Source organism: Carcharhinus amblyrhynchos, unplaced genomic scaffold (assembly GCF_965287045.1).
Source record: "Carcharhinus amblyrhynchos unplaced genomic scaffold, sCarAmb.v2.hapA chromosome_142, whole genome shotgun sequence".
Classification (NCBI taxonomy): Eukaryota; Metazoa; Chordata; class Chondrichthyes; order Carcharhiniformes; family Carcharhinidae; genus Carcharhinus; species Carcharhinus amblyrhynchos.
Window position 1 is genome coordinate 96,837 of NW_027649882.1, and position 14,734 is coordinate 111,570.

General features: G+C 46.4%; 1 protein-coding gene across 1 annotated transcript; it reads right to left on the bottom strand.

The window, feature by feature from the left end:
* Positions 1 to 1,588: 1,588 nt before the first annotated feature.
* Positions 1,589 to 3,907, bottom strand: LOC145338692 (ferritin, middle subunit-like). Its single transcript, XM_080183089.1, has 4 exons — positions 3,806 to 3,907; positions 2,556 to 2,702; positions 2,059 to 2,184; positions 1,589 to 1,735 (listed from the first exon to the last, which is right to left on the bottom strand). The coding sequence occupies exons 1-4, from the start codon at positions 3,905 to 3,907 to the stop codon at positions 1,589 to 1,591; spliced, it is 522 nt and encodes a 173-aa protein (XP_080039215.1).
* Between the last annotated feature and the right edge of the window lie 10,827 nt (positions 3,908 to 14,734).

The following is a 14,734-nucleotide window of genomic DNA, read 5'->3' on the forward strand; positions in this document are numbered from 1 at the left end:
GAAGACACATGGGATCAGAGGAGAGCTGGCAAGATGGATACAGAACTGTCGTGGCCATAGAAGACAGAGGGTAGCAGTAGAGGGGACCTTTTCTGAATGGAAGGCCGTGACTAGGGGTGTTTATGATGTGGAGATGCGGCTGTTGGACTGGGGTAAACACAGTAAGAAGTCTCACAACACCAGGTTAAAGTCCAACAGGTTTATTTGGTAGCAAACGCCACTAGCTTTCGGAGCGCTGCTGAGTGGGGAAGTTCAGCTAATCAAGGTGCAGACAATGTGAGTGGAGATAGCATTAAGCATAGTTAAAAGGATGTGTATTGTCTCCAGACACCACAGTAAGTGAGATGTTGCAAGTTCAGGCAAGTCATGGGGGTTACAGATGGTGTGACAAGATCCCAGATGAGGCCGTCCTCGTGTGTGCGGAACCTGGCTATCAGTTTCTGCTCACTGACTCTGCGCTGTCGTGTGTCGTGAAAGCCGCCGTGGAGAACGCTTACCGGAAGGTCAGAGGCCGAATGCCTGTGACCGCTGAAGTGTTCACCAACAGGAAGAGAACAGTATTACCTGGTGATTGTCAAGTGGTGTTCATTCATCCGTTGTTTAGTGTCTGCATGGTCTCCCCAATGTACCATGCTTTGGGACATCCTTTCCTGCAGCGTATCAGGTAGACAATGTTGGCCGAGTTGCAAGAGTATTTACGGTGTACCTGGTGGATGGTGTTCTCACGTGAGATGCTGGCAGCTGTGCCACTGATCCAGCATGTCTTGCAGAGGTTGCTGTGGCAGGGTTGTGGGGTCACTGTTCACCCGAAGGCTGGGTAGTTTGCTGTGGACAATGGTCTGTTTGAGATTGTGTGGTTGAAGGCAAGAAGTGGGGGTGTGGGGATAGCCCTGGTGAGATGTTTGTCTTCACCAATGATATGTTGAAGACTCTGGTGAAGATGTTTTAGCTTCTCCACTCTAGGGAAGTACTGGACAACGAAGGGTACTCTGTCCCCTGTTTGTCCTCTGAGGAGGTCAGTGCAGTTTTTCACTGTGGCACATCACAACTGTTAGTCAATGAGATGAGCACTGTATCCTGTTCTGAGCACTGTATCCTGTTCTTATAAGGGTATCTTTCAGTGGCTGTAGAGGGAGGTGCCTGCCCTAAGAGATATGTATGTCTAAGGCTGCAACTGATTCCAGAAAATAGTCCATGGTGAGTCTGATGGTGGGGTGGAACTTGATGTTGTCATATCGTTGTTTCAGTGATTGTTCACCATGAGTCTAAAGGAAGGAAATGAGAGTCAAAGCAGAGATTCCCCACATTGAAAAATGTTTGACAGTGTGGCATTGCCTTGAATACAATAGCAGGGTGTTTCACCTAGAGCTGAGGGGAACCACGTTGTGTTAGAAAATGTGCAGTTTCAAAAAAACCAAATTTCTGAATCAGTGTAATTGTCCTGGGCAGGAATTGGATCACATTTAGGAAGCTGGATTGGGATTTAAAGCAGTCAAATATTTCTAAATAATGAAGTCAGATACAGAATTACAGAGACAAAATTTTATTCCCTCATGCAGAAAAGCTGACATTTCCATTCGAATCCCAGTCAGTCGAGGGTGAGCCTGTCAAACAGGTACTCTCCCATACCATTCTCAGGGGCTCCCAGTCTCTTCAGGTTGGTGATGTGATCACCAAGCTTCTTGATCATCTTCACTTGTTCATCCAAGTACTGAGTCTCCAGGAAGTCACACAGCTGGAAACAGGAAAGACAGCAGAGAAATTAGTGATGTTTTTGGCAATGATCTTTCCTGGATGAGAATCTTTGGCACTGGGGAGGGTGACAAAGCTCTGTATCTGGGTCAAGGGGGGTAATTCTGGCTTAATGCCCAGAGAGCACAAGTCAATTCCATTAAACTGGAAGAGAACAAGTGCCTCAGGAACAGAGGTCAAGATCCAGATGTTATGGACACAGTTCAGTAATCCAGATCTACAGTTTCTGCTGTAAATAGAAACACTATCTACAGTCTGCAGATAAGAAACCCCAAGGACAGGTCCCAATATCAACATCCAACTTACATGAGGGTCAGAGTTCCCAGAGGAGAGTTTGTGCAGATCCAGCAGACTCTGGTTCACATCCTTCTCCAGCTGCAGAGCTCTCTGCATTGCCTCCAGACCATTGCCCCACTCATCCTGCTCTGCCTTCTGGAAGGGGACAAAAATAGATCTCATTAGTGTCATGGGATGTTACCTTGGAAACTGTTACATCAGTTGATCAACTGAAGGAAAGAATCAAAGCCCATTTTCTCTAATTTAATTGATAGAAAGCACTTTCTCTGCAGTGTTTAAACTGTTTACAGCCCAGAAACCATTTCCTCTGAGCCTCCACACTTACTGATACTTTAGCCACTTGCTAGGGTGATCTGAAGGTCAAAGCCACAGCAAATCATCATGGACCTGTTCTCAGGTCAACACTAGGCAGTTTTAATCACAGCAGACAGTAGGAACCCAGGAATGCTGTGGGAGAATAAATCAAACAATGAGAAAAGTATGATGTGAAGGTGACAGAATCCAACCTTGACATCCTCCAGGATGACTCTGCCCCCACATTTATTCTGGAATTCCATCAGTTTCTCAGCGTGTTCCCGTTCCTCATGTGAGTGCTCCTTGAAGAACTCAGCAAAGTGACTCAGGGCAACATCATCCCGGTCAAAGTAACAGAACTGTGGGTAAAGAGTCAGATCAGGGATTATCCAGGGGACACTTGGATGTCAGAACAATCATTCACCACAAAAGTTATTTCTTTACTCAAAAAGATCACAAGATCTAGGAGCAGAATTAGGTCATTCAGCCTATTGGCTCCCACCATTCAATCACAACTGATCATTTCTCAAACCCAATCTCCCACCTTTCCCCCCAAGGAATCAAGAACCCTTTGTCTTAAATACATTCAGATGACCTGGTGTCCACAGCCAGTTGTAGCAGTGAAATCCAGATTCAGCATCCTTTGACAGATGAAATTCCTCCTTGACTTGGTTCTAAATGATTGTCCCTTTATTCTGAGGCTGTGCCCTTAGACCCTAATCTCTCCAACTAATGGAAACATCTTCCTGCAGGTTCCCTCTATCCAGGCCTTTCAATGAACAAGGGGCTGATGTTTTACTACATTCAGCCCATGTTTAAATGCATGATATTCTTCACCTTCTCCCTCCAGAGATTTTTAGAAAAAAAACAGCCAATGCTTAAGGGAGCAGGATAGTTTGACCTTGATTTTGGACATCTCAGCACAGAGTGCCAAAGGCCTGTACTGTTCTATATTCTATCATGGAAAATAAATTTCTACTATTCAGTGCATTGAAGTGATTTAATCTTGGGGAAGGAATGTTCAGGACAACAGAATGGTAGAGAGAAAACACAATTGATAACTCAATCAATTGAGTTTAAAGTGATGCAATTAAGTTTAATTACTTCCATCCAAGTTGGATAATTTGACCAGGTTCATCCATCTCAAACTCTATCCCTCAATAAAGATCAATCCTCCAAGGGGATTGGAGGCCCAGTCCACTCTGCACTGTGGCTTTGTGACATTAATATTAATCTTCTGTCAGAAGCTTCACAGAGCCTGTTTCAGATGGAAACTCTTCAGAATCAGGTCAAGTTATTCCAGACAGGGAGCAGTCTGCTAACAAGACCCTGTCCCTCAGTAACATTTTATCAGCAACAACTATCATTTAAAGCCAAATTCATTGGCAGAGACATTACACCTGCTCAGAGCACAACCAGACCATTATTTTAAATTTAAACCCCAATCATCACAAAGCCTCACCATGGAGAGGTAAACATAGGAGGAATAGAGCTCCAGGTTGATCTGCTTATTCACAGCATCCTCACAGTCCTTGTGGTAGTTCTGATGTACTTGGGAAGCCATCTTCACTATTCCTGCTACCTAGAAAGTTCTAGAAGTGTCCCTTCCTACCACAAGCTCCTGAATTTATATATCCTGCACCCAAACCAGGGAATGACAGCCCCGATGCTGATTGGCTGTCAGATTGTCAATCAGGAATTGGTGATGAATCCAGGCACCAATGAGGGAGAGGGGGTGGAGTGTGTGATACCCAGAGCCAATCAGAGCTCTGGAATGCAGGCAGGTTTGGTTGATTATTTTATGATGAGAACAGAGGAAGCGGAGGAGGCCATTCAGCCTCTCCATCCTGTTCCACCATTCAATCACATTATGGCTGATGAACATCTTATTCATCCACGTTGGTTCCAGATGCCTTCATCCCCGAACCGAACAAAAACCTCAGCTTTGAAATGTTTAGTTCCTCCCAATGTTTTAGGGAGGGATTGTCCAGATTTCAACTTTCCCGTTTGTGAAGAAATGCTTCTTAGTGTCAGTGTTAGATGGCCAAGATTGAATAAGATTATAGCGACTGTCACAAAGGAAATAGTTTCTCTCTCTCTACTTTGTTCAAACCTCAGTTATAATAAATTCTCATTTTTTACATTTGAAGGACTGTACAACTTATTTCCATAAACTGTCCTCATGATTTAACCCCTTCAGCCCCCGTATCATTCTGGTCAATTTGAGCTGTCTCTCCACAGCCGATACATCAGAATGGAATGTTCTAGATGTTCTCTAACTCCCAACTGGAGCAGAGCCTTCACTCCTTGATATTCCTTGAGATGAAGACTAAAATTCTGTTCGTCAAAGTATCAGACAATCCCTACAGTGCAGAAGGAGGCCATTCAGCCCATTGAGTGTGAACCGACCATAATCCCACCCAGGCCATATTCCCATAATCCCACACGTTTACCCTGCTCACTCCCTCCAAACTAGTGTCAATTTAGCGCGGCCAATCTGCACATCTTTGGACTGTGGGAGGAAACCAGAGCACCCGGAGGAAACCCACGCAGACACGGGGAGAACGTGCAGACTCCACACAGACAGTGACCCAAACCAGGAATACGAACCCTGCTGTGAGGCAGCAGTGCTAACAGCTCTGCCACCCAAATCATTTCCATTACATTGATGTGACAGCCTGTTATAGGTTATTGACTTCTGTCAATGAATTGTAAATCTCATCTCTTCATTTCGACATGGAGCCCAAACTCCTCCCTTCCTCCACAGCTTTTAAGAACATAAGAAATAGGAGCAGGAGTAGGCCATCTAGCCCTTCGAGCCTGCCCCGCCATTCAATAAGATCATGGCTGATCTGTCGCGGCTCAGTTCCACATTCCCGCCCTCTCCCCATAACCCTTAATCCCCTCTCTTATCAAAAACCCATCAACCCGCGTCTTAAAAATATTTAGCGAGGCAGCCTCCACCACTTCAACGGGCAGAGAATTCCAGAGATTCACCACCCTTTGAGTGAAGAAGTTCCTCCTCAACTCCGTTCTAAACCGCCCCCCTTTTATCTTGAGGCTGTGCCCCCTAGTCCTACTGTCCTTTCTGAGTGGGAAGAGCCTCTCCACCTCTATCCTATCCATCCCATTCATCATCTTATACGTCTCAATGAGATCTCCCCTCATTCTTCTAAACTCTAACAAGTACAAGCCTAGTTTATTCAGCCTCTCCTCATAGCTCAACCCCCTCAACTCCAGTATCAGCCTAGTAAACCTCCTCTGCACTCCCTCCAGCATTTATTTCTCAGCCCTAGTTAGCCTTGAACTGAGTGCCATTTCAGAGGGATAGTTGAAAGTTAACCACATTGCTCTAGAGTCCCATGTAGACCAGGCTGGCAGATTTCCTTCCCTAAAGGGACATTAGTTCACCAGGTGGGTTCCGAGCTCCTCAATATTTAACAAGCATTGATTGATCTTTCTTGATTCTGAGTCAACGTCCTCACTGAAGTTTTTTCACCCTTTATCAATGTCTGCTGCAGCTTCTCTCTCTCTCCCCCCCGTCGATGCATTTTATTGTCCCACCCACCCCTAATGCCATCAGCAGATATGAATATAGATCATAGAACCCTGCAGTACAGAAAGAAGCCCTTTGGCCCATGCACTGAACACAATCCCACCCAGGCCCTACCCCCATATCATACCCACTAATCTGCACTACCCTGGACACTAAGGGGCAATTCCTTAGCATGGCCAGTCAACTGAACCCGCACGTCTTTGGACTGTGGGAGGAAACCCACACAGACACGAGGCGAATGTACAAACTCCACATGAGTTTGAGTGAGCCGAGCCAGGAATCAAACCCAGGACCCTGGAGCTGTGAAGCAGCAGTGCTAACCACTGTGCTACCGTGCCGCCTCTCTGTGCGTCTTATGTAAATTTATAAACATAAGAAATGTGAAGCAAACTGTGCCAATCCCAGAGAAATGACTAGACCCACCCTGCCAACTGGAGTGAGCGCCCATTCTCCCTACTCCGTCTTCTAGACCCAACCCATTCCCAATAATATCCAAAGGCTGCATCCAATTTTCCCAATAATCCATTCTGTGGAGCTTTTCCAGTGATGTCCATTGTTTTTGGATCCTTTGTCTTTCCTCCCACTGAATCCGATAGGGTTCTCTCAGGGTCAGAGTTCACAGTATCATCAGCATCCAGTTTACAAATGGAAGTGGAGTGTAATTGAATCTCCGTTAATAAATTCATTGAATAAATGGGTGTGATAGAACATAGAACATAGAACATTACAGCGCGGAACAGGCCCTTCGGCCCACAATGTTGCGCCGACCAGTCTTATTTTTAAAAAAAACATTGACCCACTAATCTAAACCAATCCCTTTTCGTCCATAAACCTATCCACCAATCTCTTAAACGCCCCCAAACTAGGCGCATTTACAACTGCAGCAGGCAGGGCATTCCAGTCCCTCACCACCCTCTGGGTAAAGAACCTGCCCCTGACATCCGTCCTATAACTACCCCCCCTTAATTTAAAGCCATGCCCCCTCGTGCTAGCTTTCTCCATCAGAGGAAAAAGGCTATCACCATCCACCCTATCTAAACCTCTAATCATCTTATATGTTTCAATAAGATCCCCTCTTAGCCGCCTTCTTTCCTTCTGGTCCTGGGGTGGGGGGGGGGGTGGTTTTTCGTGTCAAACCAAGTAAACAAACTCAAATTACATTAGGACAAAGAAAAAGGGGGCTGCTCCCCCAAAAGGAAGGGGAACGGCCCGAACAGAAACAAAAAGTACAAAGGAAACTTAAGACACGTCAAATCAAAATGTAATCATCAGGGTCACCAAGATTGGGGGAAAGGCAAATTGTGCGGAGGGTGTGGAGAGTCTGCAGAAGGATCTAGATAGGCTGGGCGAATGGGCCAGGAAATGGCAAATGGAATTTAATGTTGGCAAGTGTGAGGTGGTCCACTTTGGTAGGAAGAATGGTAGGAAGGACTATTACTTACGGGGCGAAAAACTGCAGCAGGCGACGGTGCAGAGGGACCTCGGGGTCCTTGTGCATGAGTCGCAAAAACCCAGCCTGCAGGTGCAGCAGGTGGTCAGGAAGGCCAATGGGATGCTGGCCTTCATAGCGAGGGGGATTGAATATAAAAGTAGGGAGGTCTTGCTGCAGCTGTATAGGGCATTGGTGAGGCCGCAGCTGGAGTACTGTGTGCAGTTTTGGGCGCCGCACCTGCGCAAGGATATTTTGGCCTTGGAGGGAGTGCAGAGGAGGTTTACTAGGCTGATACCGGAGTTGAGGGGGTTGAGCTATGAGGAGAGGCTGAATAAACTAGGCTTGTACTCGTTAGAGTTTAGAAGAATGAGGGGAGATCTCATTGAGACGTATAAGATGATGAATGGGATGGATAGGATAGAGGTGGAAAGACTCTTCCCGCTCAAAAAAGACAGTAGGACTAGGGGGCACAGCCTCAAGATAAAGGGGGGGCGGTTCAGAACGGAGTTGAGGAGGAACTTCTTCACTCAAAGGGTGGTGAATCTCTGGAATTCTCTGCCCGTTGAAGTGGTGGAGGCTGCCTCGCTAAATATTTTTAAGAAGCGGGTTGATGGGTTTTTGATAAGAGAGGGGATTAAGGGTTATGGGGAGAGGGCGGGAAAGTGGAACTGAGCCACGACAGATCAGCCACGACAGATCAGCCATGATCTTATTGAATGGCGGGGCAGGCTCGAAGGGCCAGATGGCCTACTCCTGCTCCTATTTCTTATAGAACATAGAACATAGAACACTACAGCACAAACAGGCCCTTCGGCCCACAAGTTGCGCCGACCACATCACCTACCAACCTACAGACCTATCTATAACCCTCAATCTCATTAAACCCCATATACTCATCCAGAAGTCTTTTAAAAGACCCCAGCGAGTTCGCCTCCACCACCACTGACGGCAGCCGATTCCATTCACTCACCACCCTCTGAGTGAAAAACTTACCCCTAACATCACTTCTGAACCTCCCTCCCCGCACCTTAAATCTGTGTCCTCTCGTAGCGACCATTTCAAACCGGGGAAATAGCCTCTGAGAGTCCACCCTATCTATCCCTCTCAACATTTTGTAAACTTCTATCAGGTCGCCTCTCAACCTTCGTCTCTCCAGGGAAAAGAGTCCCAGCTCCCTCAACCTAACTTCATAAGGCATGCCTCCCAGTCCAGGCAACATCCTTGTAAATCTCCTCTGCACCCTTTCAATAGCTTCTACATCTGTTCTAGCTTCTACATAGCTTCTACATAGCTTCTACATTATGTTCTTATGTTCTTATGTTCTTATGTCTATAACGTATCTCAGCCCCTGCGGTGCCCAACGGGCGCGGAAGGCGTGTGATGGTCCTGGGAAGGAATTGAATCAGGTTTAGGACACTGGGTGGGGTTTTAAATGTTGCAGAATAATGAAATCAGCTACAGAATTATAGAGACAAAATGTTTTATTTCCAAATGCAGCAAAACTGATGACATTTCCATTCGAATCCCAGTCAGTTGAGGGGGAGCCTGTCAAACAGGTACTCTCCCATACCATTCTCAGGGGCTCCCAGTCTCTTCAGGTTGGTGATGCGACCTCCAAGCCTCTTGATCATCTTCACTTGTTCATCCAAGTAGTGATTCTCCAGGAAGTCACACAGCTGGAAACAGGAAAGACAGAAATTAGTGAAGATTAACTCAAACATGGAAGATCTTTCACAGGTGACAGTCAACCCCCATCTCACACTGGGTGGATGGGGAAAATATTACAAGTGGATAATCCTGGTTAGTGTGCACAAGTCACAGTTTCATTCAACTGGGAGAGCGCCTCAAGAAACAAGTCTCAGAATCCAAAAACCTTGGGAACGTTTCAGTGACACAGATGTAAGGCATGGGTGGCCTCTGCTTAGACTCAGCAACTGAAAGCTCAGAGACTGCAACTGTGAAGGGCAGGTCCCAACATCCAACTTCCATGAGGGTCAGCGTTCCCAGATCCAGCAGACTCTGGTTCACGTCCTTCTCCAGCTCCAGAGCTCTCTGCATTGCCTCCAGACCATTGCCCCACTCATCCTGCTCTGCCTTCTGGATGAAGGGAAGAGGCTGTTAGTGCTTTTGCACGGAAGGCCAAAGGATGTTTGAACTTGAAAAGCAACAACAAAATGAGTCTGTGCAGCTCAAGGACACCATGTTGGGGCAATTATTGGGATGACTGGAGACCATTGGACACAATCAGGATGCTGGTTACTCTGTATTTTACAGAAAGAACTCCATTCTTTCTTTCCATTCTTTCTAAGCAGGATTATCCACTTGTAATATTTTCCCCATCCACCCAGTGTGAGATGGGGTTGACTGTCACCTGTGAAAGATCTTCCATGTTTGAGTTAATCTTCACTAATTTCTGTCTTTCCTGTTTCCAGCTGTGTGACTTCCTGGAGACTCACTACTTCGATGAACAAGTGAAGATGATCAAGAAGCTTGCAGATCACATCACCAACCTGAAGAGACTGGGAGCCCCTGTCTTTTCTTTCCATTTCTTTCCATTCGTGCCAAGGTTCACCATGGTAGGCTTCTGCAGAAAATGCAGATGTATGGGATTGAGGGTAATCTAGGAAATTGGATCAGGAATTGGCTAGCAGGTAGGAGACAGAGGGTTGTGGTTGATGGTAAATATTCGTCATGGAGTTCGGTTACGAGTGGTGTGCCTCAGGGATCTGTTTTGGGGCCACTGCTGTTTGTAATTTTTATTAATGATCTGGATGGGGTATAGTTGGGTGGATTAGTAAATTTGCTGATGACACCAAAGTCGGAGGGGTGGTAGATTGTGAGGAAGGGTGTCATAGTTTGCAGGGAGACTTAGACAGGTTGCAGAGCTGGGCCGAGAGGTGGCGGATGGAGTTTAATGCAGAGAAATGTGAGGTAATTCACTTTGGTAGGAATAACAGATGTGTTGAGTATAGGGCTAACGGGAGGACTCTGAATAGTGTGGATGAACAGAGGGGTCTAGGTGTATGTGTACATAGATCCCTGAAAGTAGGGAATCAAGTAGATAAGGTTGTTAAGAAGGCATACGGTGTCTTGGCGTTTATTGGTAGGGGGATTGAATTTAGGAGTTGCAGCGTCATGTTGCAACTGTACACAACTCTGGTGTGGCCGCACTTGGAGTATTGTGTGCAGTTCTGGTCCCCACATTATAGGAAGGATGTGGAGGCTTTGGAGAGGGTGCAGAGGAGGTTTACCAGGATGTTGCCTGGTATGGAGGGGAGGTCCTATGAGGAGAGACTGAGGGATTTGGGGTTGTTTTCGCTAGAAAGAAGGAGGCTAAGAGGGGATCTTATTGAAACATATAAGATGATTAGAGGTTTAGATAGGGTGGACAGTGATAGCCTTTTTCCTCGGATGGAGAAAGCTAGCACGAGGGGGCATAGCTTTAAATTAAGGGGGGGTAGTTACAGGACGGATGTCAGGGGTAGGTTCTTTACCCAGAGGGTGGTGAGGGATCAGAATGCCCTGCCTGCTGCAGTTGTAAATGCGCCTAGTTTGGGGGCGTTTAAGAGATCCGTGGATAGGTTTATGGATGAAAAGGGTTTGGTTTAGGTTAGAGGGTCATTGTTGTTTAACTGGTCAGCGCAACATCGTGGGCCGAAGGGCCTGTTCTGCGCTGTAATGTTCTATGTTCTATGTTCATTCACATTTCCAATTTGGAATTGCTTGTTTAAAAGCTGATTTTGTCTCTGTTTACAGATTGAGCACATTTAATTCCTGTTCCCTGTGCAAGCAACACGAAGTGAGGGTTTACATGTAAAAACCCTGAATATCCAGATTTAATGGATTTCTATGAGGATGTGACTAGTGGGGGAGACAGAGGGGAACTGGTGGATGTAGTGTTCGATAAGTTGCCTCGCAAAAGGTTGCTTCAGAAGGTTAGGGTGCACAGAGTTGGGGGTAAGGTGTTAACGTGGATAGAGGATTGGCTGTCTAATAGGAAGCAGAGAGTTGGAATCAATGGGTGCTATTCTGGTTGGCAGTTGGTGTTAGTGGAGTGCCGCAGGGATTGGTGCTGGGGCCTCAGCTATTTACCATTTACATAGACGATCTGGAGGAGGGGGCTGAGTGTAGGGTGACGAAATTTGCTGATGACACGAAGATGAGTGGAAAAGCAAATTGTGGAGGGTGTGGAAAGTCTGCAGAGGGATCTGGATAGGCTGAGCGAGTGGGTGAGGACCTGGCAGATGGAATATAATGTTAGCAAGTGTGAGATTATCCACTTTGGTAGAAATAATAGTAGGAGGGATTATTATTTAAAGGGTGAAAAGCTGCAGCAGGCGACGGTGCAGAGGGACCTGGGGGTCCTTGTGCATGAATCGCAAAAACCCAGCTTGCAGGTGCAGCAGGTGATCAGGAAGGCAAATGGGATGCTGGCCTTCATAGCGAGGGGGATTGAATATAAAAGTAGAGAGGTCTTGCTTCAACTGTACAGGGCACTGGTGAGGCTGCAGCTGGAGTACTGTGTGCAGTTTTGGTCGCCGCATTTGCGGAAGGATATATTGGCCTTGGAGGTAGTGCAGAGGAGGTTTACTAGGCTGATACCGGAGATGAGGGGGTTAGTTTATGAAGAGAGATTGAATAGACTGGGTCTGTACTCATTGGAGTTTAGAAGTCTGAGGGGGTATCTTATAGAGACTTACAAGATAATGAAGGGGCTAGATAGGGTAGAGGTAGAGAGATTCTTCCCGCTTAGAAAGGAAACCAGAACTAGGGGGCACAGCCTCAAGATAAAGGGGGGGTGGTTAAGATCAGAGTTGAGGAGGAACTTCTTCACTCAAAGGGTGGTGAACCTCTGGAATTCTCTGCCCATTGAAGTGGCGGAGGCTGCCTCGCTGAATATGTTTAAGTGACGGGTAGATAGATTTCTGATAGACAGGGGAATTAAGGGTTATGGGGAGCAGGCGGGAAAGTGGAACTGATCCACTTCAGATCAGCCATGATCTTATTGAATGGCAGGGCAGGCTCGAAGGGCTAGATGGCCTACTCCTGCTCCTATTTCTTATGTTCTTATGTTTTTAAACCCACACAGACACTGGGCGAGTGTGCAAACTTCACACAGACAGTCACCTGAGGGTGGAATATAATCTGTGTCCCTGGCACTGTGAGGTAACAGTGTTAACCATTGTGTCACCGTGCCTTCCCAGTAACCCCAGGGGAAGGAATGGCAATGCAGCCTCGGAGACTGTGGCACCATGTGTCAGTGTGAGAGAACTGGTCAGGAGAAACAGGAAACAGCGTCACAAGGATCTGAATGACCTAATCCAGGCGGATTCTGTCTAATGACATTGAGATTGGCCTTTACCCGAATTCAGAAGCTTGATTTCTGACCTATCCTTATCCCTTTCCATAATGACGTTGAAACTTTCGGAGTTATGGTCATGATCTGCAAAATGGCCAGGCTTCATTCCCTGGGTGTAGGTCCAGCGATGCCCCATTCCTTGTAGGACTAGAGTCATAGAGTCATTGAACAATACAGCATGGATACAAGCCCTCAGCCCAACCTCTTCATGCTGACCATGGTGTCCTCTCAGCTGTGGTGCCTCCCAGAACATGGTGCCCTCCAGCTCGTCCAAAGGTGGCCCCACGTTTTGCCCATATCCCTCTAACCCATTTCCCATCCGTGTACTTATCCAAATGCTTTTTAAGTGTTGCTGTTCAATGTGCCTCAAACCACTTTCTCTGGCACCTCATCCAATGTCCACCACCCTCTGTGTGAAGAATTTACCACTCAGGTCCCTTTGGAATCATTCCCCTCTCTCCTTAAACCTACACCCTCTAGATTTCAATTTCCCTCCTCTGGGAAAAAAAAGCCTATGTGCATTCATCCTATCTATGCCCACAATGATTTCCTACACCTCAAAAAGGTCACCCCTCATTCTCCGACATTCCAAGGAATAAAGATCTCACCTGGCCAACCTCTCCCTGTAACTCATCCCAGGAACATCCTTGTAAACCTTCTTTGCACTCTTCCCATTTACCAATGTCTTTCCTTAAACAAAACTGCCCACAATACTCCATGTGTGGCTTCCCCAGTGACTGACACAACTGGAACACAGAGTCCCAACTCTTATACTCAATGCTCTGAGTGATGAATGCCAGTGCGTTAAACACCTTCTTCACCACTCTGTCTACCTCTGAAGCAACTTTCAATGAACTATACTTGTATTCCTAGATCCCTCTGTTCCTCAACACTCCCCAGAGCTCTACCATTCACGGTGAAAGTCCTAACCTGGTCTGACTTTCCATAATGCAACACCTCACAATTAACTCTACTGAAATCCATTTGCCAATTCTCACCCCACTCCCCAACTGATCACAATCCCCCCTTACAATTATTGATCCTCTATCTAGGTACTAGCATTTAAAGCTCTCCAGGGAGCACTTTGAACATTCCACCTCATCTAATCCTTCCACACAAAGGTTTTTCCATTAATATTGAAATTCCCTCCCACCATAACCTTATTCTTCCCATATCTCTCTGTGATTTGCCTAAATATCTGCTCCTGTATCTCCCACTGGTTGTCAGAGACCTCGAGAATAATCCCAGTAAAGTGATTGCTCTTTTTTTGTTGTTTCTAAGTCCCATCTGTATGGGCCGCATCTGAATAGCCTTCGATGATATCGTCCTCCCTTATTACTGCAGTGATGGTCCCACAGTGCCAGGGACCCGGGTTCAATCCTGGCCTTGGGTGGCTGTCGATCTGGAGTGTGCACATTCTCCCCTTGTCGCCCTGGGTCTCCTCCAGGTGATCACATTTCCTCCCACTCTCCAAAGATATATGGGTTAGGAGGATTGGCCATGCTAAATTGAACTAGTAAGAAGTCTCACAACACCAGGTTAAAGTACAGCAGGTTCATTTGGGAGCAAACGCCACTAGCTTTCGGAGCTCTGCCCCTTCATGAAGTGAGTGGGGAGTTCTGATCACAAACAGGGCATGTAACAGCACACTCTCAGTTACAGGATACTGTTTAGAATGTGAGTCTTTACAGCTAATCAAGTCTTAAAGGTGCAGACAATGTGAGTGGAAATAGGACTACACAAATTGACGTAGTGTCAGGGAGATTAGTAGGGTAAATTTGTGGGATTATAGGTATAGGACATGGATGGGATTGGGTCAGTTTGTATTCAATGGGCTAAATAGTCTCCTTCTGCTGTGGCGAGATTCACTTCCTAATCTAAATTCCATTGAGTGTTTTAAGACAGACTCTTGATCAATAAGGGGATCAAGATTATTAATGATCTGGATGAGGGTATAGTTGGGTGGATTAGTAAATTTGCTGATGACACCAAAGTCGGAGGTGTGGTAGATTGTGAGGAAGGGTGTCATAGTTTGCAGGGTGAC